Genomic DNA, 27,193 nt, shown 5'->3' on the forward strand with positions numbered 1-27,193 from the left:
ATTAACAGCACTTTCGTCTATCAATTCCATTTGTTGTTGCTTGATTTTGTAAGGCCCCAAGAACTTGTCATCGCTACGCTAACTCAATTTTGAGCGTGTGGGACTGATCATGAGTAGCAGACGACAGGTATTGCTTCGTCATTCTTTTCACACAATAGTCAGTGGACCAAATGCTCGCGCGCCACCACTCAAAGATCAAATATACACGCTTTTCTATAGGCATACCGCTGCCGCTGCTCAGGGCAACGCACAAAGCTGAATCGATTTTACACTTAGCAGGTTGCCAGTGTGTTTATTCAGGGGAAATTCTCTTTTCTTTGCATTATCTGTATGTAGCCATGTAGAAATACAGGCAGTCATTTTACGAAAAAAAACATACTGGATCGGCTGATCTGCAGGACTTCGTAACACTGAGAACTGGATTGTGACATATAACGTACTGAAATTCTGATCGTAATATACGCAAGGCAACGGACAGAACATAATATGGGACCATGTGATGACAGTTTACAACTGCCTGTCTCTATTTACTGTTTTTACTAGAAGAATATGAGTATAGGCCTACCTCCTGATAGACTGGCAGTATCCCAACTTGTAACCTAGAAGAAGAGGTAAGTAAAGTGTGTTCTTTATGGGTGATTTAATTTTTCAATTTTGTTATCCAACATGGGTTCACTAGGGGCGACAAAACTAATTGTATAATTTGAAACCAGAATGATAACGTTACCGACAGATGAAAATATACATGTGTATTCTAAGCCATTTCTAAGTATTCTAACTGCTTTGTAAAATGCGAGTCTTATTGTCTCTTCCTAATGTTTCGGTGATAACATTACCTTGTAAAGCCTCGTGGTGATATAGAGTGCATTGATTGCCAGCATACAGGGGCATACAGTATAGACCATGTCCTCTAGCAGAGTTTTTATTTGTTATTTGAATCAAGTCCGTTTACATATTCTTTTTTTCTTGAAAATGAAAATTAAATGAGTAAATCTCTTATTTGTGTCACGCACTTTACTACGAGGTCAACATGAAAATACACCTTCAGTAAAGAAGTCTAATGATATATCATGGATTCATTGCTTTGCTCAGCTCGCATCTCAGCAGACCATTGAACCCAAGACGTTTTTGTTCCCCACCGCTCTCCAACATCATCGTAAGAATTCCATAATTGTAGCACTACTAGGATAGTATTTGAACTGAATGACGATCCCAAGCACTCTTTAAAAGGACACGTCCACCCCAACGAAAAGTTGATTTGAATATAAGGAGAAAACATGCAATGAGTGTAACACTGAAAATTTCATCAAAATATGATGTAAAACAAGGAAGTTATGACATTTTGAAGTTTTGCTTATTTCACAAAACAGTAATATGCACATCCTGGTCGGAATGCCAATGAACAGTCTGATGATGTCACTCACCATTTCTTTAGTATTTTGTTGTATGAAATATGAAAACTTATAATTTCTCCTCGTCATATGAAACAAAAGGGTTTTTTCTCCCTGAACATGTGGCATTACCATTATTTTAACAGTTTATAGTTAAGTAAAGTTGGTCCTTATTTTCAAATCTGTAAAATATTGGAAAATTGGACCACTCCAACGATAAAAAAAAATAGTGATTGAGGGACACCATCGACTCTCTCATTTGCACATCACTGAGTTTAATTGTGCATATAACTATTTTGTGAAAAATAAGCGAAACTTAACATTTTCGTAACTTTCTTCTTTTACATTGATCCGATTTTAATGAAAATTTCAGCGTTATGCTTGTTTGATTTTTCTCAATAGTTTCAAATAAACGATTTTCTGGAATGGACTACCTTTAAAGACGTTGAAACTTGTGAGACATTCCCTATTTTTGAGCATGCGCCATGCATGCGAGCCCAGCAGAGGCGGATACCGGTGCTATATAAAGAACAAAACATCATCACCATCATCACAAAACCTTTCTGATAAAAGACAAGGTATTTTCTCGATAAAATGTGTCCCAGTGCTTGAATGGAAGGTATTTTGGATAACTTCAGGTTTAATAGAATATAAGATGATAGGATTCTTCATCAATTGTTCAATGCAGAATGGTGGCGTATATTGATTCCCTTGATTACGTTGGTGTTTGTATTTTGATCAAAGGAAAGTACATGTCAAACTAAATAAACCGCAATTCTTTAAGAAGTATCATGTTTTATTACAATAAAAAGGATGACATAAGAGGGGTTGTACAAAAAGATAAACCAGTCAAATATATAAAAAACCACAGGGTGTATATTCCACGAATATATTTTTTCTTTGTCTGGACATCTTGCAATTTAAATTGTTGGGGGTTAACGACAGCAACGTGAAAGTCACCTCCTGACCTAGTGCTTTTGTCCTCTCACAACCACCTGGCGAGGGTATGAGACTTCCTGGAAAATCTTTGCGTTACGTTGCCGAAGTAAAACCCAGGTCTGATGATCAAATTTGTCAACAGGAAGAACTCGATTTGCCTCTCTAGATTACCCCTTCCCCAGGTTGAGGTTCCTTTCTTTGTCGGCTGTCTTTGTTTTCAATCAGGATTGATATTTTGTTCTTAGCACAGACGTAATCAAAGAGAAACCGTTGGTAAATATCACCATTGAGGTATATCTCCTTGATACCAACCACCATGAATCAATGATTTTCCAGATATTGACCCACTTTTTTTCATTAACGGGCCAGGGATATTTGGGCATTGACCACTGCCCCCCCCCCCCGATCTGCCCCTGGATATCAATACGTAATTTTATCAGAAAATGCACTGTACAATCAAACTATAGGGGTGTGCAGCTCTTGGTGCGTGTGCGTGTGTCTATAGTGGTGAGTGCAAGTGTGGGTGTGAATTGTGCACTCCACATGTGTGGGTGTGGGGTCATTTCAAGGCGGAGCACTCATTTCTCAATTTTATTAGGGATTCAAATGTCTATGAAAGACCCCTAGAAGCAAAACACACGCACACACAGACATCCTCACCTACCCAGACACCAACCTCTCCCACACACACGCACATGTTCAATGACCCCCAAGTAAAAGCTTGCTTTCACTTTTTTTTCATTCGGTTATAGCACCATTTTTCTCTTGGACGGCGCAGGCACCGGCCTCACCCACCCTCTCCCACACACACGCACATGTTCAATGACCCCCAAGTAAAAAAATTGCTTTCACGTTTTTTTTTTTCATTTAGTTATAGCACCATTGTCCTCTAGGACGATGATATTTCATTTCTAAAACAGAAATTTCCCAGGGTTCAAGGAATGTATGAAATGACGAAATGGCACAATGATCGTTTCTACCAACGTATAAGATTAAAAATCACGCATGGTTGTGAATCATTTCGTGGAATAAAACAAACTCGACAAAGGTGTAAACCTTGGAAACAGTAATATCCTATTTATTAAAAATTAGAAATTGTTTTCTTTTGCTCTCAATATTTTTAGGTAATTTTGTCTGAGGACGACTTTGTGCTGTATTTCAAAAGTAAATGAGGCAATTGCATTTAAACTCTGGATGTACGCTTTAACAGATGGAGAAACGAATAGTGGTGATTTCTTAATATTAAGAAATAAAAATTTTGAGAATCGCTAATTTGACTTCTATTTGCGATATATCTTTATTTATAATCGTTGTTGTCAAAGCGTTTGGACTCTTTGATGACATCTGTAATTTACAAATTATGAGATGCATGCAATTATAACGTAGATCTTTCTCAATAAAGTTTCTTCGTAATGTCTTTAAATTCAAGTTATTAAAATTCCACTTGATGTCTGAGATAACATTTTGACAAAAAAGGTTGATATTGATTGTGCAACATAAAAAGTTAGTCAATGATTAATGAAGGAGATGAATGTCTGTCATGATTATTTTGCTTGAGATGATTTCTGCGGGTTCCATGACATTTGCTCCGGCGACAATTGCTCCGATGGAGAGTCTGCACATTGAGCGAAACATAACACTTAACCTCAAAAACTAAATAAACCCTACTCCTAATCTTTACATCACTCTGAACCAAAAACTTTCCTACTATCCTCCTATGACTTCTGAGATATTAAGACCGGGGCAATTGTCGCAGGAGCAATTTTTTTGTCACCTTTCTGCGCGCACACCATCACATACATCCTCACATACCACATCCCCATGTATCACAATAGTTAAAACTTTGCAATTGATCGGATTGTTTGGCATGTCTTACCCATAATATTACGAAATATAAATTCTCCGAGAATTTGACGTCCGACCTAGCAATGAATAATATTATTAAGGAATCGTTCACCCCTTTCCTTGCACAAATAGGTCACCTTGACTCAAGACTTGAACGACATGAGTTGTGTCGCAAAAGGGAAATTAATCAATTAGAATTGACCATGTCTTTTCCCTACTTCTTAATTAATTGCTTTGTTGCCTCGGAAAGGTTCGGAAGCAATCGGTAATTATTTTGAAGTGAATCCAGAACGTCACCTCGAAAGTCGTTTCCTCATACAATATAGTAATCATTCACACACACATACATGTAAATATATGACCTAGACATGCTAGAGGTCTTAATATATGCAGCATAAGAATCTATTGGTTTCTGCCATTAAACGTCCCCGCTAGCCTATCATTCAAATAATAAACGAGAAATCGTCAATGTTACATCTGAAGACGAGTTTTTTGGTCTAAAGAAGCTGAAAATGACCCCCCCCCCCCTTTTTCATGAGGTTACCCTTTTTGTGGGAATTCGCTCTGATTCTACTTAACTCTTTCGATTGGAAATGAGTTTCTTTATTTCTAATTTCGGCTTTTTTCGAGAGAGGACCTCAATAGAGAGAGAGGGCGCAAGAGAAAATGTTGTGTGTGTGAGAAAGGGTGAGTGTGTGTGTATTCTGTCGTGTATATAAATTTACACACAGACTTAACATAATTATGATAAGCACGGCCCGCTGTGAGAACAGTTGTTGGAACTGAAGTGGCTAGTCTGGCTACCCTTGGTAAAATATGACATTATTGTTATTATTGCTATTATTAGCATTACACAAAAACTTCACATTTATTAAGATTGTATATCACACCGAGGACGTTCTCGCTTCGTATAACAGTTCGAATGGTTTCAAGACCCAAATATTAGGCTTTTTTGCATGAAGTGGTCTAGTTGATCATTCCTCGATTCACAATGATATAGATATCCATGGCTGTTTGGGTTAACCTTTCTTTCAATGTCCTTCTTAAAGGACAAGTCCAGCCCAACAAAAAATTGATTTGAATAAAAAGAAAAAAAGTCTAACAAGCATAACACTGAAAATTTCATCGAAATCGGATATAAAATATGGAAGTTTATGATATTTTAAAGTTTCGCTTAATTTCACAAAACATTTATATTCACATCCTTGTTGGTATGCTAATGAGGAGACTGATGACATCAGTCACTCACTATTTCTTTTGTATTTTAATATTCTGTGAAATATGAAATATTCCAATTTTCTCCCTGTTGTCGTGTGAAACAATGATTAATTCTTCCCTGAACATTTGGAATTAGCATTGTTTAATACTATATGGTTCAATCTAGTTGATCTTTATTGTCAAATCTGTCAAAAAATTGTATAATTCAAACAATTAAAAACAAAAGAAATGGTGAGTGAGGGACATCATCGACTGTCTCATTTGCATGTCACTGAGTTGTGCATATCACTGTTTTGTGAAAAATAAGCGAAACTTTAAAATGTCATAACGTTCTTATTTTACATCTGATTATGATGAAATTTTCAGCATAAATGCCACAATGCTTGTTTGATTTTTCTCTATTTTTTCAAATAAACATTTTTCTAGGGTGGACTTGACCTTTAATTCATCAATGTTAAAAATGTTGGTACCGTATAGTACACTCTGAAAATTCGAATGTTAAATCAATACTTGAAAGGTTGGAGGAGTGACAACCTTTTCCAAATGTTACATCCAACCTTGTATAAAGCTGAATCCAACATTTTAAGTGTTAGGTAGAACCATTTAAAGTTCTAAATGCAACATTTAGAAAATGTTGTCACTCCTCCAACTCCTTTACACAATAGATTGGTTCGCCATTCTTTCAACCAACTTTAAAAAAAACTTTTTTTCGAATGATTTCCATTAAACATACGAGGGGTTTTGCAATATAAAAAAATGGCATTTATTTTTCGTTCACCACAAACACATGGATAAATAGGTCAAACGATACTCTGATGATAATCTTAGGGAATCCGAAAAAAAATTACTAAAAAAAATTGATGTTTTTTTTAATCAGGTTTTCGATTTGCCCCTTTTCAGAATCTATTCACTTTTATCGTATAGCTTTGAAACTAAAAACTTATATTTTGTTTATTCTTGAAGTTGCTTCTGAGATGTCTACGTGCCAAGGATATAAACAATAGGGGTTCCCCCTTTCTGACGTTTCTTGACTTTTTGAACCTCTTGCCGGATGCCCACTGTCTCGCTGAGAGAAGCCTCTACCCACACAACTGCTTTTCCACTTTGTTTTGATATTTCTACATACTTTTCTCATGCTCCATTGCATGTTATCAGGTGATTCACATCAAATGTCACGTGGGAAGATGTTTGAGTCAAGTGATTATTCAATATTGAAAGAATCATTATCGAAGACTATAATTTGTTCTGATGAAACGTCTGGAGCTGTTGGACTTCTTAACACAGCTCTAAGAATTCCTTCTAAGCTGATTTCATGTGTCTTTTATAATGTGATTATTGGTACCTTGAAAAGCTAATTAGGAAAATTTCGGTGAGGAAGTGGTCAACCAATCAATGGTCCCATCGCTTGGAACTTGCAAACATTATCACTAATCGCAGAAACTGATTAGCAAATTTCCAACGATTGCTCGTAATCAAGTAATTAGCATTTATTATAACCTTTCTCATTTTGTTACAAGGGGTTAAGAGTGTATTCCATTCCGATAATCCCAGAACCGTGTCAGCCGTATATCTGTCCCACTTAAGAATAATTACTGAAATCTGCTAACCATTATCCATCATTTATTAACCATTTCAGCACCATGTATCATTGTGTATTGAGAGATATAATGGGCGGAGTTTTGCCCCGCTGGGCATCGTTTATGTTGAATTGTTCCAGATGACATTCGCTGAGCCTGACATTTCCCACTAGATTCCTTGCTAATTTGAAAATTAACCAGCGTCCTGGGCTCCGTAACACAAAGATTAGCGATCAATCGCTAAATAGACTGACCAATCAAGATCAATGTTACATGCGCATTTGGTTCAAAATACTGACCAGGAACCAATCTGGAGTGTTCGTTCAGATTTGCTATTCATCGCTAAGCTTTGTGTCACAGGCCCCAGGGTCCCGTTACCCCGAGGTTAGCGATTGATCGTACGCTTGATTTTTACGATTGATTGTACGTTGTAGTCAATACAATCAATCGTAGAAAAAATGTCCTCCGATTGATTGCCATTAAAGCTTTGTGTTATCGGGCCACAGATGACAGTTTAATCTAAAAGGATGACCGCTTGTGACTCGAGCTTAATTGATGGTGGAAATTAGAGCCCTGTGTTTTCAGCTGTGCTATGTGCTGGGCATTATAATCCATTAGGTGCATACTTAAAATGATGTTGATAGGTGGTGTTATAATACGATATTGCCATTGGCTCTGACTATGCAAACTTGAATAAAACAAAACATTGATTCGGGTCGCAATGAATCATTAAATCCATATCAAAGTGCAATCATCTGCCTTAGATAATATTCGATACTTAAATCGATTGTTTTAGCTTGGTTGTTTTTACAGGACACTTGATTATACTTCCTACAGTTCTGAATATTCTATTGAAATGATGAACATAAATGTGGCGTATATCATTGTTGTGTAAACACTTTACGAATTGTCAACATAGTTATAATGATATAATAACTAATAAAAATACATTACTAACAATCACAGAAGTATTAAACCAATGACATATGCTCGGAAAAAAATGTATTTTATCATAACTAGTTCTCTGAAAGGGGTACTCCAGGCTGAAAATAGTATGGTTTGGTGACAGATAAAGAAAAATCAGACGAACACACACACACAAAAAAAAATTATCGAAAAAATAACAGAACTATGAAATTTATGAAATTTTTTAAAAATTTGCATTATTGCATCTAGATTTGCATTAGGCATGTCTTCATGAATATTTATTGAGAAAATTGATGATGTCATATGATTTAATGTAATAGCTTCAGAAAAGGGAAAGTGGGGATGTGACATCATCAGGCCAGCTAATGAATATTTATGACGACGTGCATGTAACTGTTTTTACATAATATTGCTAAACTTTAAAATTCAATAACTTCATTATTTGCTATCAGATTTTGTTAAAATTTTCACCATATCGCTCTGTGAATTTATTTATGTGGATATAAATATTTCCAGCCAGGAGTACCTATCTTAATTGATCCCGTTCTTCTAAAGAATATATATATATATATATATATATATATATATATATATATATATATATATATATATATATATATAATATATATATACATAATATCATATATATATATTTAAAAAAAAATAAATATATATATATATACATATATATCTTTAAAATCGCTAACCGTCAGTATACATGTATAAACTACACTATAAAACAATTTTCTTTGATATTAAGAGAGATAAACCTAAGTCACCTTCAATTTACGATGTTAAAGAGGAAACCAGTTTTGTCTAATAGTTCCTATACAGACTTCATAATTGAAGTTCTTGTAGATAGCGTCATGGATCATATTTTCTTAAAGGGTTAGGTTACTTAAAATACGATTATCAAAGGGGATAATCAGTTGTAACGCAGATATTTGTGTCAATTTAACTACTTGGAAGTAGGTTGATATATTGACGTACGATTAACAAAACGATTAGGATATCTAGGAAAACTATTGACTCGGGAAGTTAAATGGGAACGACAAAGCCCTTGGCTGGATTCTGAAAGAAAAACGATGATGCAGATTCTAATCTCTTGTATATAAAGAGATATAGAAATGAAATGTGGAAATTAATCAAGACATTATGCAGATATCGAATATGTATGACGTAAGAGAGTGGATTTGATGAAAATAGCCATGGACTATAATGCCTGAAACGCGAGAAGGGGAAGACAGACCTCTTTCCAAAGGTTACAGTGACCTCTCTGCGAAACATCCTCTATGTTTGGGACGGCTATCCAGTCAACGTGTAGCCTCTTGTAGAGGGCCTGGTGGCTGTTTCCCGAGCGAAGCGAGGGATTTAGGTCCCTCTTTTTGCTCGGGAGGCAGCCGACAGGGCCTCGACAAGAGGCTAGGCAACGTGTGGACAGAACAGCAAATGGATGAATAACATATTGTAATACAAAGGGGTTTTTTTCTCAATAAGTGTAACATTCTCCATAAGGTTTGAGGAATGTTGATTGATTTTTTTTTACTTCATTGTTGACGTATAGGTGCTTCTGCTGTTTGAAAAAATAGTAACAATCTGAGAGCGAAATGAAATAACAGTTTTTTAGAGTTTGGGGGACTCAGTGGTCACTGGCGTATATATTGAGGTTTTTGGGGCCTGGATTTGGGCACTTGACCCCCAAGTTTTCCACAGTTTCACCCTTTCGCTCAATCGAGCTTTGCCACAAACTTTGTGTTTTGTATACCTTCAAAATTATGGGACCCGTTTCATAAAGGACTTGCAACAGTTGTATCCTTGCTATTATGGCAGCTACCATGGTAGCAGGGCTCAGCAGCCAATCATAATCAAGGTTCTACGGTAGTTGCCATAATGGCAAAGTTACACCAGTTGCAAGTCCTTCATGAAACGGGCCCCGTGACTTCATTACGCCACTGGTAGTTGCATAATCCGGAATACTCTGATCCGAATTGCCTCGTGCTTGTGATCGCGAAACATTGAATAATTCGCAGAAATCATATTAAAGCGTGGTCATTTTGGTTGATTCGAGCTGGCAACAGTCCGTGGACGTGCTTTCCTTGGTGGATCAAAGCAAAACATGTCGATGATCGAAGGCCAGCTGCCTTGCTCTGAAAGATACCATTTTGGATGGTAAATGTGATTATACTTTGCGGTTCGGCGATCTTCGGTTGGTGTCGGAATCAATCGGAGGGATGAAAAACCTTTTCCGGAGCGCTTATATAGTTCAGGAAAGATAAGTAGTGGCTGTCAGACCGAATTGTGGAATGATGCTGTTTAACCCTCTCCGTTTTGACATTTATACGAAATTCCGATTACTTGCTAGATACAGACTGACATCGTCATAATCGTTTGCACTTCGAAGATTTTCGACTGGTGTCGGAATTTGAAGGGGGTGACGAAGCGTTTCCGGGGCGATTATGACTACGGAGAGATAAATGGTAGCTGACAAGCTGAATTGTGGGATGATGATATTTAACTTGTCAAATGATTGTTCGTGATGGCACAGTTATTTGTTATCCACGGGCAATTCCCCCACTGCTGAGTCATCGGGGAAGCCAAACCCCAGTCCTCGAAAGAACGTTTCATCTTGAATCTGTTGTGCCATTCGACGGAGAAACTTTGCACAAATCCTAAGTTAAAGTCGATGGGGAGTACGTGTATTTTCAAGAATGTCCCCCATCTTCTCGCCATAATGTAGCAATTATCGAGATGCAAACCAAACCCAACCCTATATAAGATGATTGGAAGCATCAGACACACATCCCTCTTGAGGTTGCCTCTTTTTATCTAACACTGACAGTGCGTAGGACAATTCAAATCTAATTTTCTTTTAAAAGTTAATTGATTTGTCAGGCAACTATCAATACCAGTTTCTCAGTATTGCTTATGGCATTCTTTTAAAAGATGTAATTTATTGGACACTGCTTCGATTTCTGGCATATAATACACTGTTATGTAAAGGTGTTTGTGCTTAAAATGTTACTGCGTGGATTATCCAAAATAAGATCAAACGTATTTTAGTGGATAATTGCGATTTTACGATTAAGAAATAGTTGCGATCGAGTTCAAAGGTATTGCTGCGTCTTTGTTGTTATATTATTATCATTATCATTTTTATCACTATATTATTATTATTATTATTGTTATTATTATTAATATTATTATTATTATCATTATGATTATGATTGGGGCTGGGGTGTAAAAAACATATCTTTAACATGAAAAGGGTCGAATATAAGAATAGAATATCAGCCAGAGGGTACGATGACATTGTATGATCATCTCGGGACATTTTTGAACGCATGAACATTCACTCGTAACAAAATATCATCGGTGATTTTTAGATATTTGACAAATGAATTTCCATAATTGGATTGTATTCAGCTACCATTCGCTAATTGGTTCGATTACTGAAGTGTTATACTGTCATGTTTCTTTCGTCGAAAATTCGTACGGCTTTGTTTTAAATTATATATACGCTCTTCAAAAGGTTGGTCGAATTTTTACTAATCCCTTAACCATTATGAAGCAACGTCGTGTCGTATATTGTCCATTAAACAAACTCTGTTGGGCACTAAGTTTACCTAAATTTGTAATGAGATCTAAGTATTTTGATTTTAGAGAAAATAATAACATGATTTAAAAAAAAGAGATAGTGATCTTTATAAACCACTCTGTCACAGATTGATCATATGGTAATTATCCCTTCATCATATAGATACAGCACCGCCCAATTGGCATGGCAACGAAAATAACCTTATTAATTGGGCGGGAAGTGCGCGGTTTCCCAGCGGTATTCGAGAAGTTGTCGGCTGCACAATGGATATAATTGCACCTCTGGTGCGTTTGACCGGCGGGAAGTGTGCAGTTTCCTCGCGGTTTCCAGGCGGTTTCCTCACGAGAGCTCAGGTTATTCCCAGGGATCAGGTATTTAGCGTTGCGTCAAGCCTACCCTGAAAAGATGACAATGGATGTGAATATGGTTTCATTGGTTAATGAAAGAGGGCATGTGAACTTTCAGACTTTATGAAAGAATAAATTGGAGAATCATACCCCGAGCGAACATTCGAATCAATCCTTTAAAGGCCGAGAATGAAGTTTCGTAGCCCAGCTGTGGGCCTCTAGCTCCATCTTATGTTCTACCAAGGAGCTTTAAACATATTGGTTCTACTCAAAGTGTCCCAGGTTCCTTGTCTAAGCAACAACACGATCTCGTATTCTGAAAATATATGTCCATTTTTATGGTAATTTTACCATCCAATTGTAACGACCATGGTTACGATGATTATCAGCCAATCAGAACCAAGAATTCCATGCAACATGCCATTGGATGACAATAACTTTTATGCAATGGGGCAATTGTGTTGCCGAAGAGCAACTGGGCTATAGTCCACTTTCACCATGTTCACTTATTCTCATTTCAAATTGCCTTCGAGATTTATACGAAAAATGGACATGTGTCTAGTTGAAGGTATCCAGTATATGACAAAGCTGTCTGTAAGTCTATATAGGTGGATAGATCCCGGTATAAACGAGTTCTGCAAAATATTTCGTTGAGATTGATTGGCAAATAGTTATTGTTTATTAAGTGTGATTGGGTAGCGACCGATTCCGAGACGTTTTGGGTATGATGGATCTTTCCGAAGCGATCCAAGCCCAGCTCTGTAATTTTAGAGTTGTGTCGCCGTTATTATTCTAATCAAACATCGATGGTGGTTTACTTTCCTCGATCGTGTTAACTGTTGTCTTAATTTCCTAGATACATGACTGCCTTCGAGTTGGGACATCCGGAAATTTAGACCGCCGTTGCGCGAGATGAGTATAGATACAAAGGGAGGCTACTAACATTAAAAGGGGGATTGCAAGTGTTCAGGTTTTTAGGTTTCGTTAGGATCTATTGCAAAATACAGTTTGTGTCATAGGTCCCTGGTATCATGGAGTGCATGCGGTAGTTTGAACAGTGCCTCCGAAGGACAGATGAGGGTTAGATGTAAAATTTAAGGTAAAATAGTATCGTCAGGGATCTTGAATAGATAAGTAACCATCTACTTGAATGCCGATGGCACTTTGGAAGGTACCTGTGAAACAAAGCGTAGCAATTGAGCGTAGGGAATTATTATGATTGATTGATTACGATATACAACAAAGTCACATAAATAAAATTGCAAAACTTTTTATATATATATTTATGTTAAGATTGCAAAACTTGATTTAATCATGTTGTTGGGGCCCACGAGTTGCGTGGGTTTTTCATGGTCAAGACCGGGAGAGCAGAGTGCAGCTGGAATGATCCCCGGTAGAGCTGACCAGAATTGCAGTATTCAGGAAAACATCCGTTCTCCATGAATTTTCTTTTCTATCTGAACATCCTCTATTTGAAAGTCACCCTCAACTTTCCCAGACTTAATTGCGACGATTCCCTGGACACACTTTACGTCATTCAGCAGAGCACATGCGATCTGACAAGGCCGGTGAACAAACTGTAAAACAGCCACGTGCAAAGTATCCTCGGATTGTATAATCTATCCAAGGATTTATCTTATTTAATCTCAACGCCTAGTATTTGATTCACGAGGTACAGAAGTGCTTAATTAGCACACACACAACAGTCTTGAGTGATGCACAACAATCCTTGCCTGCTAAATGTAAGATACCTTTACCGAGTCCTCCGAAGTATCTAGTTTGGACTAGATTTTCTTTATCATTGGAAAGAAGTGATTATTCGAAGTTTAAGTTATTCTAACAAAAGTAGATGTGCTCATAACAGACCCACATACTTCCAAGGAATCGAGGTAACTGCAGCATGATCTGCTGCCAAACAGTATCTTCCAGTCCTAAGGATTCACTGCTAATGGTCAAATCGTTTACTCGATGAGGAAGTTAAACATGAAAAGACACAGACAGGAGATCAATTATTCATGCGGATTTGTCGTTCTATTTACGGTAGAAATTTTTCAGTAGGCGTATCGTTCAACTTGGTTTTGCTCCAGAGTGAACTTGAGCTGATTTTGTTGCATAGGCCTACCTAGTAGTCTTCATTGGACGTTGTCGCATTTTTTTTATTGGTGAGGATCTCATTCTCCCTATTCATTTGCACATGGTTGGAACGATAATACGAACAAAGTTAATTACTGTTTATTGAATTCGTTTGATTTTGTGATCACACCAATGGGCTTCAGCAGAGGACAGAACAACCCAAGGGGCTTGCAGATACTCTGGAAGGCATTTTTTTTTCATTTTCATTGATCAAATGTAAAATGGCTGTTATTCTAAAGTGGGTGTATTATAAAGAGTTTAGACGTTCATTGTGAAATATTTTGTAGGTACATAGGGGTTTTGGCAATTAATCATTCGATATCCACATTGACAAGTATACTCGCGACTTTTGAGGTTTTTGAGGTCATTTATCATGTTTATGGGGCACTCGTTCGCTAATTAAAATAATTTTAATATAAGCTTAACATCTCATCTAGGAAGATTTCTCTTATGCCCACCCATGCAGATTTTAAGAAAGTTCTTGCGATGACCACCTGAAATACATGTAATATAACATGAGGAGCAAGGGGTTGAGGATCGTCACCTCCAGTCCTCCGAATCGCACCACCAGTCAACAGCTTGCAGGAGATCCGGATGCGATAAGTTCCAATATATTATGGACATTAATGTTCGCATGACGCGGCGAGTAACCCTATCAACTTATGTGGTTTCTCTTGGAACTCCACAGATCACTCTGCACATCTTAGCTGACTCATGGTAAACACCGTGACTCATTTTCGCGGCGAGGTATGCAGTGTGGTGGATCGTCGAAAGTATGGAACCATTCAAACAGTTGCTAGAACAAAGACACCAGATAGACAATTGCCGATGACAAACATAGACAATTAGCAATAAGGAAAGGATGTGCCATTAATATGAATACCAATCAGGAGTTGGCCACGAAGGATGATGGGCTGACGAAAAAGTTATTGGATATTAACTAGGTAGTAACGGAATTCGAAACCCATGCCGCAACTGATTTATGTTTTTTAAAGGATTCACGTTGTACACAGTCATTTGTGCATTTGGAGGATATCCGTACTTTCTTGAGTGAATGTTTGCATTCCTGGATGCCGGAATAAGCCTAATTTTCCTGATCAATTCACATTGATTTACTGATCAAAATAATAGCAACATTCTCCGACTTATTGTTTTGAAACAACTTTGAGGAGCTTGATGTAAATGCGCTTGTATTTTTATTTTTTGTCTTTGTTCTTACCTGTAGAGCAAACTAGGCGAAATTACCTTCGAGTATCCGTGTGTCTGTTCTACTCATCTCGAGAACTATTTTATCACAGGGAAGAAGTTAATCCAGGTTCAATTTACCTACATATGATTTAACAGGGAAGAAGTTAGTCCTAGTTTCATACTATATGCAGCATGAATTGACCATGGGTATTAAGTCTCAAGTTAAATGTGACTAAATTTCTGATTGACAACTTGCCCCATGGATGAAACAGAACTCTCTTCCTCTCCATCAGATAAAAATAAACCTTGTATCCCAAATAAATTCTTATTTTTGGCAGGACGGAATTTCTAATTTGACTTGGCTTTGATCAGCCACTTGTGTCTCCAGAGTTTTTCTATTTCAGTGAGGCCCTCGTTTATTTTAGCCCCAAAAGTTGTCATTTTTCGTTTTCATTTGCAAAAGGGCAACGTCATCCCTTCATAAATAGGTCAGAACAGTATTTCAGCAATTACTCAAATTTGAAAGGAAATGTCTGTCTTTGCCTCGCAACATTGATGACATATAAATCATCTGTGAAATGATCATAAAGATGTAGCCATTGATTTGAAGAATGAACAAGTGATCGCCGAGTCCAGAGTTTGCCTATTTTACTGAACAAAGGGACATTATTTCTCTTTTTAAGTCGCCTTACACGGTGACTGGCTGGAATATTCTCCAGTAAATGGAGAAAGTTCATACATCGTATGCGAGCAAGACTGAAATAATCTGATGACCTGGTTAACAATTATCTGTAAAACGCTAATAACACCTCACATTTGCTCTACAGCGAGTCATAAACATCCGTTTTTAACATTTATTTAACCAGCTACTGGTTTCAATAAAAATTAACAAAACGACTGTTTTCGACTCGCCGTTCACCTGCCGTAGAACAAACGTGACTGAGGTATAACTATAACCAGAATACAAGTATTTTCCCGCTGCGGGAGTAAACACAACCCCCCCCCCCCCCCTCCTTTAAACTCACTCTATCCATGTTTCTCCATAATTATGATTGTGGTATAAAGATTGAAGGCACCGTGTTTAGAATTTCATGATCATGATGATTGCATCTGAATAATTCCAAGATTTAACGAAGCAGAATCTCCACAGAGCCATCCCCTATCAACGCAGAAACGCATCACCAAGACAACACCAACATGACCAAAGTGATAATTAGATGCTGTAGATTGGGGTCCGACTGAACCATTGGCTCTTTTAAGAATAACGAACGACAAAATGGGGGACTCCCGACTTTTTAGAATACCATAAATCTGTAACAAAAATATTTCAGCAAAATAATTTTGGAGTTAACCCTTCGATTTTTATATAAAAATACCATAGATCCATTCAGGCATGCATTTTATAAGTGAGCTTGTTTTAAAACATAAACGTAATTTTTCAAAATTCGCAAGGTTCTATTCATTTGGCAAATATCATAAGACGCTATTATTTCTTATTTTTAGCTATGGTATTTTAAGTAAGGGGTGAGTTATCTATGTTATGAGAGGTTTAATACTGACACATGCATAATCTATGATAGCAAAGTGAGATTGACGAACCTCAATGCCTTTCCAATCACTGATTAGCCAGTGTATACCGTAGATTTACACGATGAAGCTCATTCATTGTAATTTCCCGTACTTGCTTTATGCCTGGTCGCTATAGAAACGAAAGACGCGTAATTTCTATTTATTGTGTATCATTCCCGCTCAATACTTTTCTATAGGCCTTAATTGAAGATGAGAGATGGTTTTTGGTGTAGAGTTCATATTGCAAGTACAATAGACACAGCCCTCTCTCTCTCCCACGTATAAAATTATCTTAATGATGTAACATTCTGGTGAGCACATGGAAGTTTCTGCAAGTTAGCACTATGCAACCAATATTAAAACTCAATTAATAACAGACATAGTGACACGGTTATTCTCTATTTAATATTTTATATACACATAAACATTATTTTCAAGGGATGTGCTTGCTTAATGAGCTTCCTGCTATCTTATGAAATGTATTTCAGAAGGTTTATCAAATATCTTGCTCAACGCTTCAATTACAGTGCAACTGATTTGGTTTTGTAGTCTTCACAGTTGATTAGGTTTATCATTAAACACTTTCATTATATGATTTAATTGTTGTTTCATCCTGTATTGCCATGGATACCGGTTCGAATAATTACCATTGTTTATATTTACTTTCTTTCCAGATTTGGGAGAATTGGATAGGTTTTCAAATTCTTGCTATCTTTATTCGAGCATTGGCCCACTTACGCAGTAGCCCTCATCGTACCTGACAAGAATGAACCAAGTCTGCAAATCTAATGTCTCTTAGCTCAGTTTGAGCATATACCTGAAGAGACAATAACATACTGAATATATAAGGTACTATTAGTGCACCCTGAGGGACAGTCATCAACATGGGAAGCGGAACTAGTAAGTCGGTTGTGACGACATCAAACCCTCCAGAGAACAAGGGCGAGATCAAAGGCATCCTCAAGAAAGAACCTAATAGGAGGGCAAGGATGGAAACGACGGCTTGGAGTCGGAGTGCCCCAGGGATCCACAGTACCTCCGACGATAATACCGAAGAGGATTCCAAGCACATATATGATGCCGTTGGCGCTGATACCGGCGAGGAAGAGAAGGAGAAGGCCGATGTTGCATGCAATGGCGACGAGGACAACGACGACTCGCTTTCAGAGGGTTCCACGTCGGAATACTACATGACAACGGTAATTTCTTGTTTTTGATGTTTATTATTTTATACTGTAAATATCCTATTCATCTAGGTTCTTTCTACTTAATACTTGTTTGATTTGTACATCTATTCTAGTATAGTCTTACCCAGACTTTCCTTCTGTTGGAAATATGCACAAATGTAATATGATACTAGTAGCACTGCAATAATCATACAGAATATGACCCATACATCTGCACATAATCTACCTCTATAATTGCTTTTGCTTCTAAACTCGGGTTTTTCCTTATGTGTGTGTAGGGGAGTGTGGGTTTTCTTTTGTTCACTTCGTAAAATATTTGCTAGCTCTACCTCACTACCACTACTGCGGGATTCGTACAGTAAAGTATTGCGCTGGACATTATGAAAGAAGTACAAACTTTAATCCTTCTTTAGGGGTGTTGTTTTTTGCCAAAGACAGCTAGGTAAAACCTAAACATCATTTTTGGGGTAATTTTTCCCATGCCAGGGACAGTCTGCTAGCCAGTCAGAAGAGAGTGAAGAGGATCGGAATAAGAAACTCAACGTTCTTCACCAAACTGGGAGATACCATGAAACTGAATTCACCGATGCCAAATTCAAGGTGTTTAATGACTACCTGGTGTGGGCTACAGAAACCGGAAGTCGAGGAGAGAAGGTAGTCATTCCTGATGATAACATGAAGATACAGGTTAGTAAAGGCAGTGACCAACATAGATTGTCAGGAACGTGGGGGGTGTTTCATAAATTTGTTGGTAAGTTTGGCATGATTTTATAGGCACGACTGGAACATGTTCATTGGTGCTAAGTCAGCTACAAAAGGATATAACTTTTAGCAGAAGTAAGTAAGTAAGTGTCACCAGTTATTGGTAAATGCATACGTAACCTACTAAAAGCTTCATAAAACAGTCCTTGGGGTGGTTAATCATATCGTTCGTAAGTTTGCACGACCGAATTTCTGATCATTTTTAGTCTCATCAGGTAAAGTCAAACAATTATGTTAATCTAAAATCATCTTTGTTGACAAGCACTCCCACTTAGAGCGTTTTAAATTAGCACCCAGGTCCTTAAAGATTTTCGTTGATGTTTGCAATCAAATTGTTTTTCGAAAGATGGTTCCACTCGTAAGATTCTACTTCCGAATATATTTTCGAAAAATGCTCTATCCTGTTTACAACTTTTATTGCAGCAAAAGCAAACGATACGTGAAACAATGGCCAAACTCGAAGAGGCTGTTTCATACACTGGTAATGATGAGCTTCACTGCCTTCTCGTCCTCTGTAAGATGAGCGATGTCAGGCAGAAAGATTACGTCGAGCTCGTCACTGAGCTAGGCTATGCTAAGCTGTTCATGAAGATCTGGCATTCATTACATGAGGTCAACGTCAATGATCAGGTAAGTTGATTAGTTTTGTTTAGATGGTTAGTGGGTTGGAAGTTGGTTGGTTGGGTGGTTAGTTGGTTGGTCGGTTGGTAGGATGACTGGTTGGTTAGTTGTTGTACCTACCCGTTTTGCTTGTTTTAATAAGCGTATCGAGATAAAATGTGCGAATTGTGACGTTATCCTAAACTTAAATGTGATCTAAAACTATAATTCGTCTTGAAAGTACAGACCTGAAGAAAAGAATTCAAATGTACATTTCGTAAATGACAATCGAAGCACTATGGATACCACCTGTCTATATCTCCACTTCTACTGAAAAATCAGCGACCATCAGAAAAATGACTATATTTGTTTTCGTCTGTATAAATTTTTTTAAAAAGAATCATCTTTTCACTCATTCATGCAGCTCGCTAATCCAGCTACATACCTGGCCATCAGCATGTTGCTGGATGCCACGCAGGGCTTCACCGAAATCGGAGTCGACCTTTGCCGTGATATGGGCACCGAATGCGTTGGTGCCTTGCTGCTCGTGCTCTACGATAAGTTCTACGAGGTAGATGAACTCAATATGGACAGCAAGAAACTGAGGTGGATGTCAAGGAGAGAGTTCCTTAAGCGGGTGCTCACTGTCCTTTATCATTGTATACGGTAAGAAAATATATCTCCTTTATTTTCGAATGCCACAATATTTCTTGGAATATTCACATTCTTGTTTTCCTCAGAAACAGATAGTTGCCTAACAAATGAAATTTTCGAATAAACCTTTCAAAACATTTTATATTCATAATGAAACACTGATTTAACAAAGAGCAGAAATTCGTACTAAACAGAGATTTGACCGATTTATGTAAATGCATAAGTTGAAGAAATGCCAATTGTTTTTTTCTTCAAACCTTGGATATACGATTTTGGGCCTTGAAGGTAAACCTTCTTTAAGGAAACATGATGAGATTTACATTTGAATTTTCCAAACCTTTGAAATTTAAAGTGAAACATTTTTAAGTGTTTCACGTAAAGGTCCATCATAGAACGACCAACTGAAAGATGAAATATGTTTGTGTGACGGAAATATATTTGATTATAATCCTTTTATACAGACATTACATGGATAACAAGGATATCTTCCGAGAACACCATGCTTCATTGCTTCTCAAACCTTACCTGAAGTGCCGCTTTCTCATCTTACGAGTGAAGGTAAGTCCATACCCGTCATGGACGAGGCATCAAAAAGACAAAAAAAAATTTCGCTAATGTCACCGTATTGGTATCTCATGTGTTTTATGGCTACGTGATGACAACTCTATATTTAAATTGATTAATTACGCTTCCCTGAATGATCTCATGTGTTGCCTGAGAACTACTTGCTTATTCGATTTATCGAAATGCGTAATATTCCTTCAAATGTGACGCCATTATCTTGTGCTTTTAAAAGATTTGTATTTTTCTACTCCATTAGGTAATTCATGAGTTGTCTCTAAGAAATTATCCCTATATCTACTCTTATCCCAGGCAATATTTACCTTAGCTTTCATCGTAACAGAAGACGAAAACGCGCATTTGAATACGACCAACACCAACATTGATTTCATCATCAAGATATTGAGCAAAGCTTTGAGTGAACCCAACCACTATTCCGCACACTACAACTTCTCTGCAAGCCAGGTGGCAGATGCCATGAAATATCTCGCCGCATATGACGATAACAAGGTATGATATAATATGTGATAATGCACATTACTCAGTCGGATACTGTAACTTCAATAGACGCTTCCTACTTCCCCTATTGTTTTTCAGACTTGGCCTATTTCAAAACCTACAGTGCGGTCAGATAGTTCTTACTAATGTCCATCCAACCAAGTATTGTATTGTCAATCTCCATAATTTCGCCCATGCTTACTTTATTCCAGAGAATCCTTAGAATAAAACTTTGCATTAAAAAATCGACAATGACCAGTTAAGATTTGCTTAAGAAAAGCTTTGAGTGAGACCATGGACCTATATGTGATAGGTCCATGGTGAGACCAATCACTTTCCCACACATTACAACTTGTGGCTTGCCTCAATCGTTCATCATTCTCATTGTCAGCCAATGAATATGGTTATTTATCATTGCAAATGATCACAAATCTTCATCTCACATGGGCCGAAGATGAATTTAGCATGCTTTGTCTTCGTCTTGTACCCACTGCAGCTCAAGTTTGTTGCATCCGGGGCTCTATCTCGCATTGTCTCCATGCTCCAAGATGGCAACTCAGTAGAAGAACAGAATAGTGCCATGGAAGCCCTCTGGACGCTATCTTTTCACCCGAAAAATAAGAATGCCATCCTCAAGGAAAAGGGATGTTTAGAAAGTAAGTAGAAAACGATTATTCTTCTTCCCCTTTTCCTTTCTTCATCTTATTATTTTTCCTCTCCTTTTTCTTTTTCTTCTTTTTTTCTTCTTCCTCTTCTTCTCCTTTTTCATCTTCTTTTCTTCTTCTTTTTCTTTTTCATATTCCTCTGCCTTTTCTTGTTCTTCCTCCTCTTCTCCTTTTTCCTCTCTTTCTCTCCTCTTTCGTCTGTGAAGTACAATCCTCTTGGTAAGATATATTTGTACAAGCTTTAGGAGAACAATCTATATCAAAATCACACATCATCTCTTGTGTCTGACTTTTGCTTCTGGGAATAGTTATGACGCTGTTGCTAATAATGCTTGCTCTGCTCTTGCTCTCTCGATTTTAGTTGTCCGTGAGTTCAAGAAGTCGGAACACCTCTGTAGATCTTCGACAGCAATCCTGTGGAACGTTGGTGAAGAAACACATGCTACACTTACGAAGAAGGTGAGTAATTCTTTTGTAGTCAAGTAAGACAAATAGAGGGCGCTGTGTGGGTTGTTTTTACCTTTACCAAATCATGTTGGTTTTCTGCACGTCAAATGTCAATATTTCACGGTCCGTTGTCTACTATATTCACCTCTTAGTAAGAATTAAAGAGAATACTAATCGCTACAACTTCTTTTAACTAGCCAATGCTCAATGGATCTTGACTTGCAATTATGTTTTTCAGAGGGCATTATTACTCTAGGGACGGGTTTTCAATTTTAGGCAAATAAGAAAAAAATAATAATAAATCCATTGTGCATTTCAATCACTAGTACATCAGCTACAAATCTTCCAAATTGCAAAATTATATTGTTACATCACTGACCCTTATTCTTATTAGCACTGGAAAAATTTATGACGTTTATACTGTTTTGGCATTGTTTCTGTCCTGATTAGTCGAAGGACTCGTCTCGCAAACCAAAGCCCGATGACCGTGAAAGCTCACCGTTAAAATCTCAAGGTGCCGCCAAGGAGGACAACATCGCCAACATGGAAACCATCAACAATAACAACTATGCAGAAAATGGTGAAGATGACGAGGAGGAAGAAATCAGTACTAATCACGTGATGCTCAGCTACCAATGGGATGTCCAGAAACAGATCCTCAAGGTCAAGGAACTTTTGCAGGCTGACGGCTACAAAGTCTGGATGGATGTCGACCAAATGGGTATGAAAATAATTCTGAATTTTCATTGTCATACATCTATGAAAATCCAGCAAAGTCACCATTTGAATTGGATGTTTGTTCAAAAAAAATCGAAATATGAATGTATATCCATAGAGTTAAGATTGATTGGATCAATCGTAACTCTTTGTAAGACGGGGGCCAGGATGCATCATTCCTTTAACCATCAATACCTCAGACTCTGTCAGAACAATGTGAAAACAGACCAAATACAAAGAAGGAAAAAAAGCCCCTGTTCAATGTTGATGTTGAAAGCAAATATTATGTTGTTTGAATGAGCTCAAAATATTCATGTACTTTTGGGAATATGATACTAATTACATCACGGGATGCTGATGTCCAACACTGAGTAATGTTCTTCCAAACACCAACCTCACTTATATTAGTGTTCTAAATCGTACTTTAAATCACACAATGATTATGCTATCATTTTTTGCAAAGACAAGGGCACTGAATTGTCATATTTTTAAAGAGCTGATGAGTTTGATGATGTAACATAATATAGTTTTTTGTAGTACATGTATGTATAATTTACATACATTTTGATATTAAAAAAAATACCTCATGGTACTTTAAGCATTTAAGATTAAGATGCATTGGAAATGGGTTCTGTATATTTTCCAACTGACCCATGTTTTGTTATGATAAAATTACCTGATTTTTCCTTTTCTAAGTGTTGGAACGTCATTACCGTGTCGTTGATGTATTTTTCTTATACCTTTTACATTTTTGTACCTGTATTAAGTTCCCTACCCTACAAATGTTTGGTTTCACCTGTAGGTGGATCTACCCTCGAGGCTATGGCTTCAGCAGTGGAGAATGCATTGGTCGTACTTATCTGCTTCTCAGAGAAGTATAAGAACAGCCCTGCGTGTAGAACAGGTAGGCTTATAGAGTACATGCAACAATTTTTTTTTGTTTAGAAGATACAAAGTAAGAGATGAATTACTTAAACAATTCCTTTTTCTTGTTGTTGTTATTTGTATTGTCCTTTGTTTCTCAAAATACTGTAGATGTTAATGTAGGAAGGGGGATGTGAAAAAAAGGAGGGAGCCTAAAAGGAGGAAATCTAGTGAGGGGGACATAAAAACAAAAGGAAGAGGGTATATTACAGGAAAAATAAGAAATGCTTTAATGTTTATCACTTTAATTCTACATGCAGTTCCTTGTAATAATTGTAGTTTAAAGAGTGTTGAATATACAAAAGAGGGGAACAAGGATAGTGAAGTCAACTCAAAATGTAAAAAAAATCATGATAAAGTTGACCTCACAAATACAAACATCCCATATTTAATCATTAAATTGTAATGTAAAAATTCCATTAAAACAGAAGTGTGCCCCCCCCCCCTTCGAAAGTAAAAACTTTTTTTTGAGGGACACAATATCCTTAATTTTTAGTTAAAAACTTTTTTGTGCTTGTCGAATTTATCCCTGGAAAATGTGCCCCCTCCCCCCTTGGAAAATTCTGGATCCGCCCCTGACTAGATTCTATTTCATCATTTCACGCCCATAGAGGCCGAGTACACTTTCAAGCTCAACAAAGCCATCATCCCCCTCCAGATGCAACAGAACTACAAACCTGATGGATGGTTGGGAATCATGATCGGTACCAAGTTCTACATACAGATGTCCACCATGGACGAAGTCATCAGCAACGTCGACAGGCTCAAACGGGAGCTGGCTGGCCGTGGTCGTGTTCCAACGATGTCCTTGTCCACCAGGCTGCCGTCCATTTCTTCTGGTCAGTTTCGCTCCTTTTGATTCGATAGCAAAAAGCATCATGGCTGAACGGGGTTTAAAACCTGAGTGGGTGAGATTAGGTGGGTTAAAAATGGAATGGTCAGGTAGGCCTTCTGCAAAGTTGGTGATGGATAGGACATTTCAGATATATTGTATGAAGATGAATATGAACGCGGCTAGTCAATCAAATTGGGCTGTCAAACTCATCCCTGTGTGTTTGTATCAGAAACTGAGAAAGAAAAAAGAGTCAGAAGACTGTATAGGACACAAGAATGAGTTGTACATTGATTATAGATTTGGATATCCACAACCCTGTGTATAAAGCACAACTATTAAAAGGTCAAGCGTTAAGGGCATGTCAGGATCATAGAATTATAATGATAGACATTTAAACTATTGATAGAAAATTTATTTGTTAAACATTTCGCTCATGGTTCATTCTTACTAAAAATAAAGTGAATTTTGTGTTTTATAGGCGATGGAGCTGCGGCAGCGTCGAGCAAATTCAAACGCAATGACTCGAAAAGGCAGTCTCGACGAGAAGCCGCCAAAGACGTCGCCAGCTGGACAAACAACGAAGTGAACTCCTGGTTGACGCGGAATGGCCTCCCCGAGCTCAAGAATCGTCTACAGGGTTACGATGGGGAGGGTATCATGGGTCTCAAGACAATTGCCAATGACGCACCCGAGTTCTTCTACAAAGAGGTAAAGACTGAGTTGGGTCTCAAGTCTCTGAGAGAGATTATCCGCTTCAAGCAGGCTTTGGATGACATCTTATGAAGGAAAACTTCGAAGGATGCCATCGCGCAGATTTGTCTTTTCTTCCACAGTGTGTCGAGCTCGTGAGCGTATTGAAAGATGTTCAATGTCCGTTGAGAGTGTTGTGGGACGTGCTGATTGTGCGTAGTATGGGTCAGAGCCCTGTGGTACCTGAAGAACCTGCAGAAGGGTTGTGGTACACTGACTACTCGCGTTACCTAATGAATCTTTGTGATTGGTGGTGCACTGTGGTACCCATTGAAGAAGCCATTGTTGCAACTTTCTGGCGATGTTTCTGATTTAGATGTTACCTCTCTCACAACCATGCGTCTTGCAGGAAGTCTGAAAAGCTGTAGTTATGTAAGAGGTAATGGCTTCGAGGCTGTTGAGTCAGCCCCATCCTGCAGGACAGTACAAAGAGTGATTAACATCTTCTAAACTTACTTGCAACTAAAGCATAAGGAGTAGGTTTTCTTTTCCTTCTGCACTTGACTGCCAGAGATCATGGAAATTGATTGCAGTTAACACTTTAATTTTAGAAACTACTGGTGTTGTAACTATTTTAGAGGAAGACGTGTTGCTCAAACCACAATAAAAAATTGTGGGAGATTTCCGTGGCTTATATTCACCAGCATCGTGATGGTCTAGTATAGTTTAAAGGACAGAATATCGTTAGTTTAGAATTTAGACTGGAATGGTGTCCCTTTTAGATTAGCTAACTATGGTATCTGGTGAACCTGATTCGATGATTTAAACATTACTGTCTTTCAGTCTTTAGGTGTTTTCTAGGGATAAAGTATAGCATATTAACTTTCCCTCATTTTATGAATAGTCACCTTGATTTTCATTGTGGAATTACGTATAATGTTTAGGGGAATGTACAATTGTACAATTGACATTTCGTTAATGACGATCCTTGAAAATTGCATGAGTTTTAGTCTCCTGAAATTGTCAGGATCTGAAGAAGGCTTTGCAAAATTCGTTATGTTTATTAATTTATCAGAAAGAAAATTAATGGATATTTATTTAATTAATGGATTGTTTCTAAAGTCATGGAATATAGAGTATAAAATATTATGAATGTAGTTAAGGACTGTTGGTTCAACTCATGAATAAGATCGTATGGTAAAAAAAGAAGGCAAGATGAAAAGAAATCAGGCACAATAACTTAATTGAATGACACTGTAATTTTCTCATTGTAAACTCGATTATGAATATTGCCAAGCTTAGATTTGTCATATTTTGTCAGTGTTTTCTGATTTAATTGAGATTTATGCACGAAAACCATGGCGCCCTCTGTAGAACGTAGCAAATCATAAATTGTTGGCAAATGGTATCCAATCTTGCAAAATATTGCTTGCTGATTATTCATCAGAGTGCAAATCCATGTTTTGGCTTTCTACGCGGCACAAATACTCCTTGTTTTGCGCATGCGCGTAACAATTTTCCCCTGCATTTCAGTTTGTCAGAGAAATATAATGCTATTTATTATAACAAAATTAACATCCTTATTGGTGCTGCGAATTGATTATTTGAGTAAAATGCCAATGTAACTGGCATTTCCTTTTTTCAGCAGCATCTACACTGACAATCAGATTCTTCGCGGTCATTACATGGTCTATTAAAATCAAGATATGACAATTATTTAAGAGTGTGTAACAATAAGAAAGTTTTCAGATTTTTAGGCAAAGATTAGAATCATTCGTGATGTGCATACTTTCTCGCGATGACTGAATGGGCTTCTTTTATCCTCATATTTTATGTATGAGTATTATTATAAAGTGCCTTAATGTGATATATCAACGAGGGAAACAGTAATAGCGAGGTTGTGTCGCGTAACGATTTCAGGTAT

General features: G+C 37.5%; 1 protein-coding gene across 1 annotated transcript; it reads left to right on the forward strand.

Annotated features, from left to right (window-relative positions):
• Window positions 1-218: 218 nt before the first annotated feature.
• On the forward strand, window positions 219-26,464 carry LOC121429623. The gene is made up of 13 exons (XM_041626753.1): window positions 219-611; window positions 17,404-17,928; window positions 18,403-18,603; window positions 19,102-19,308; window positions 19,703-19,944; window positions 20,394-20,490; window positions 20,806-21,003; window positions 21,488-21,647; window positions 22,018-22,115; window positions 22,554-22,824; window positions 23,623-23,724; window positions 24,356-24,583; window positions 25,058-26,464. Exons 2-13 carry the CDS (start codon window positions 17,614-17,616, stop codon window positions 25,360-25,362), a joined length of 2,424 nt encoding a protein of 807 aa, XP_041482687.1. The 5' UTR covers window positions 219-611; window positions 17,404-17,613; the 3' UTR covers window positions 25,363-26,464.
• The last annotated feature ends 729 nt before the right edge of the window (window positions 26,465-27,193 follow it).

This window comes from Lytechinus variegatus, chromosome 16, assembly GCF_018143015.1.
Source record: "Lytechinus variegatus isolate NC3 chromosome 16, Lvar_3.0, whole genome shotgun sequence".
NCBI classification, from domain to species: Eukaryota; Metazoa; Echinodermata; class Echinoidea; order Temnopleuroida; family Toxopneustidae; genus Lytechinus; species Lytechinus variegatus.

Coding starts and splice junctions, on each gene's coding strand:
- LOC121429623 (XM_041626753.1), top strand. CDS start 17,614: ATGGGAAGCGGAACTAGTAAGTCGGTTGTGACGACATCAAACCCTCCA. Junction 22,116..22,553: donor ATGCTACACTTACGAAGAAG/GTGAGTAATTCT, acceptor TGTCCTGATTAG/TCGAAGGACTCGTCTCGCAA. Junction 22,825..23,622: donor GATGGATGTCGACCAAATGG/GTATGAAAATAA, acceptor TTTCACCTGTAG/GTGGATCTACCCTCGAGGCT.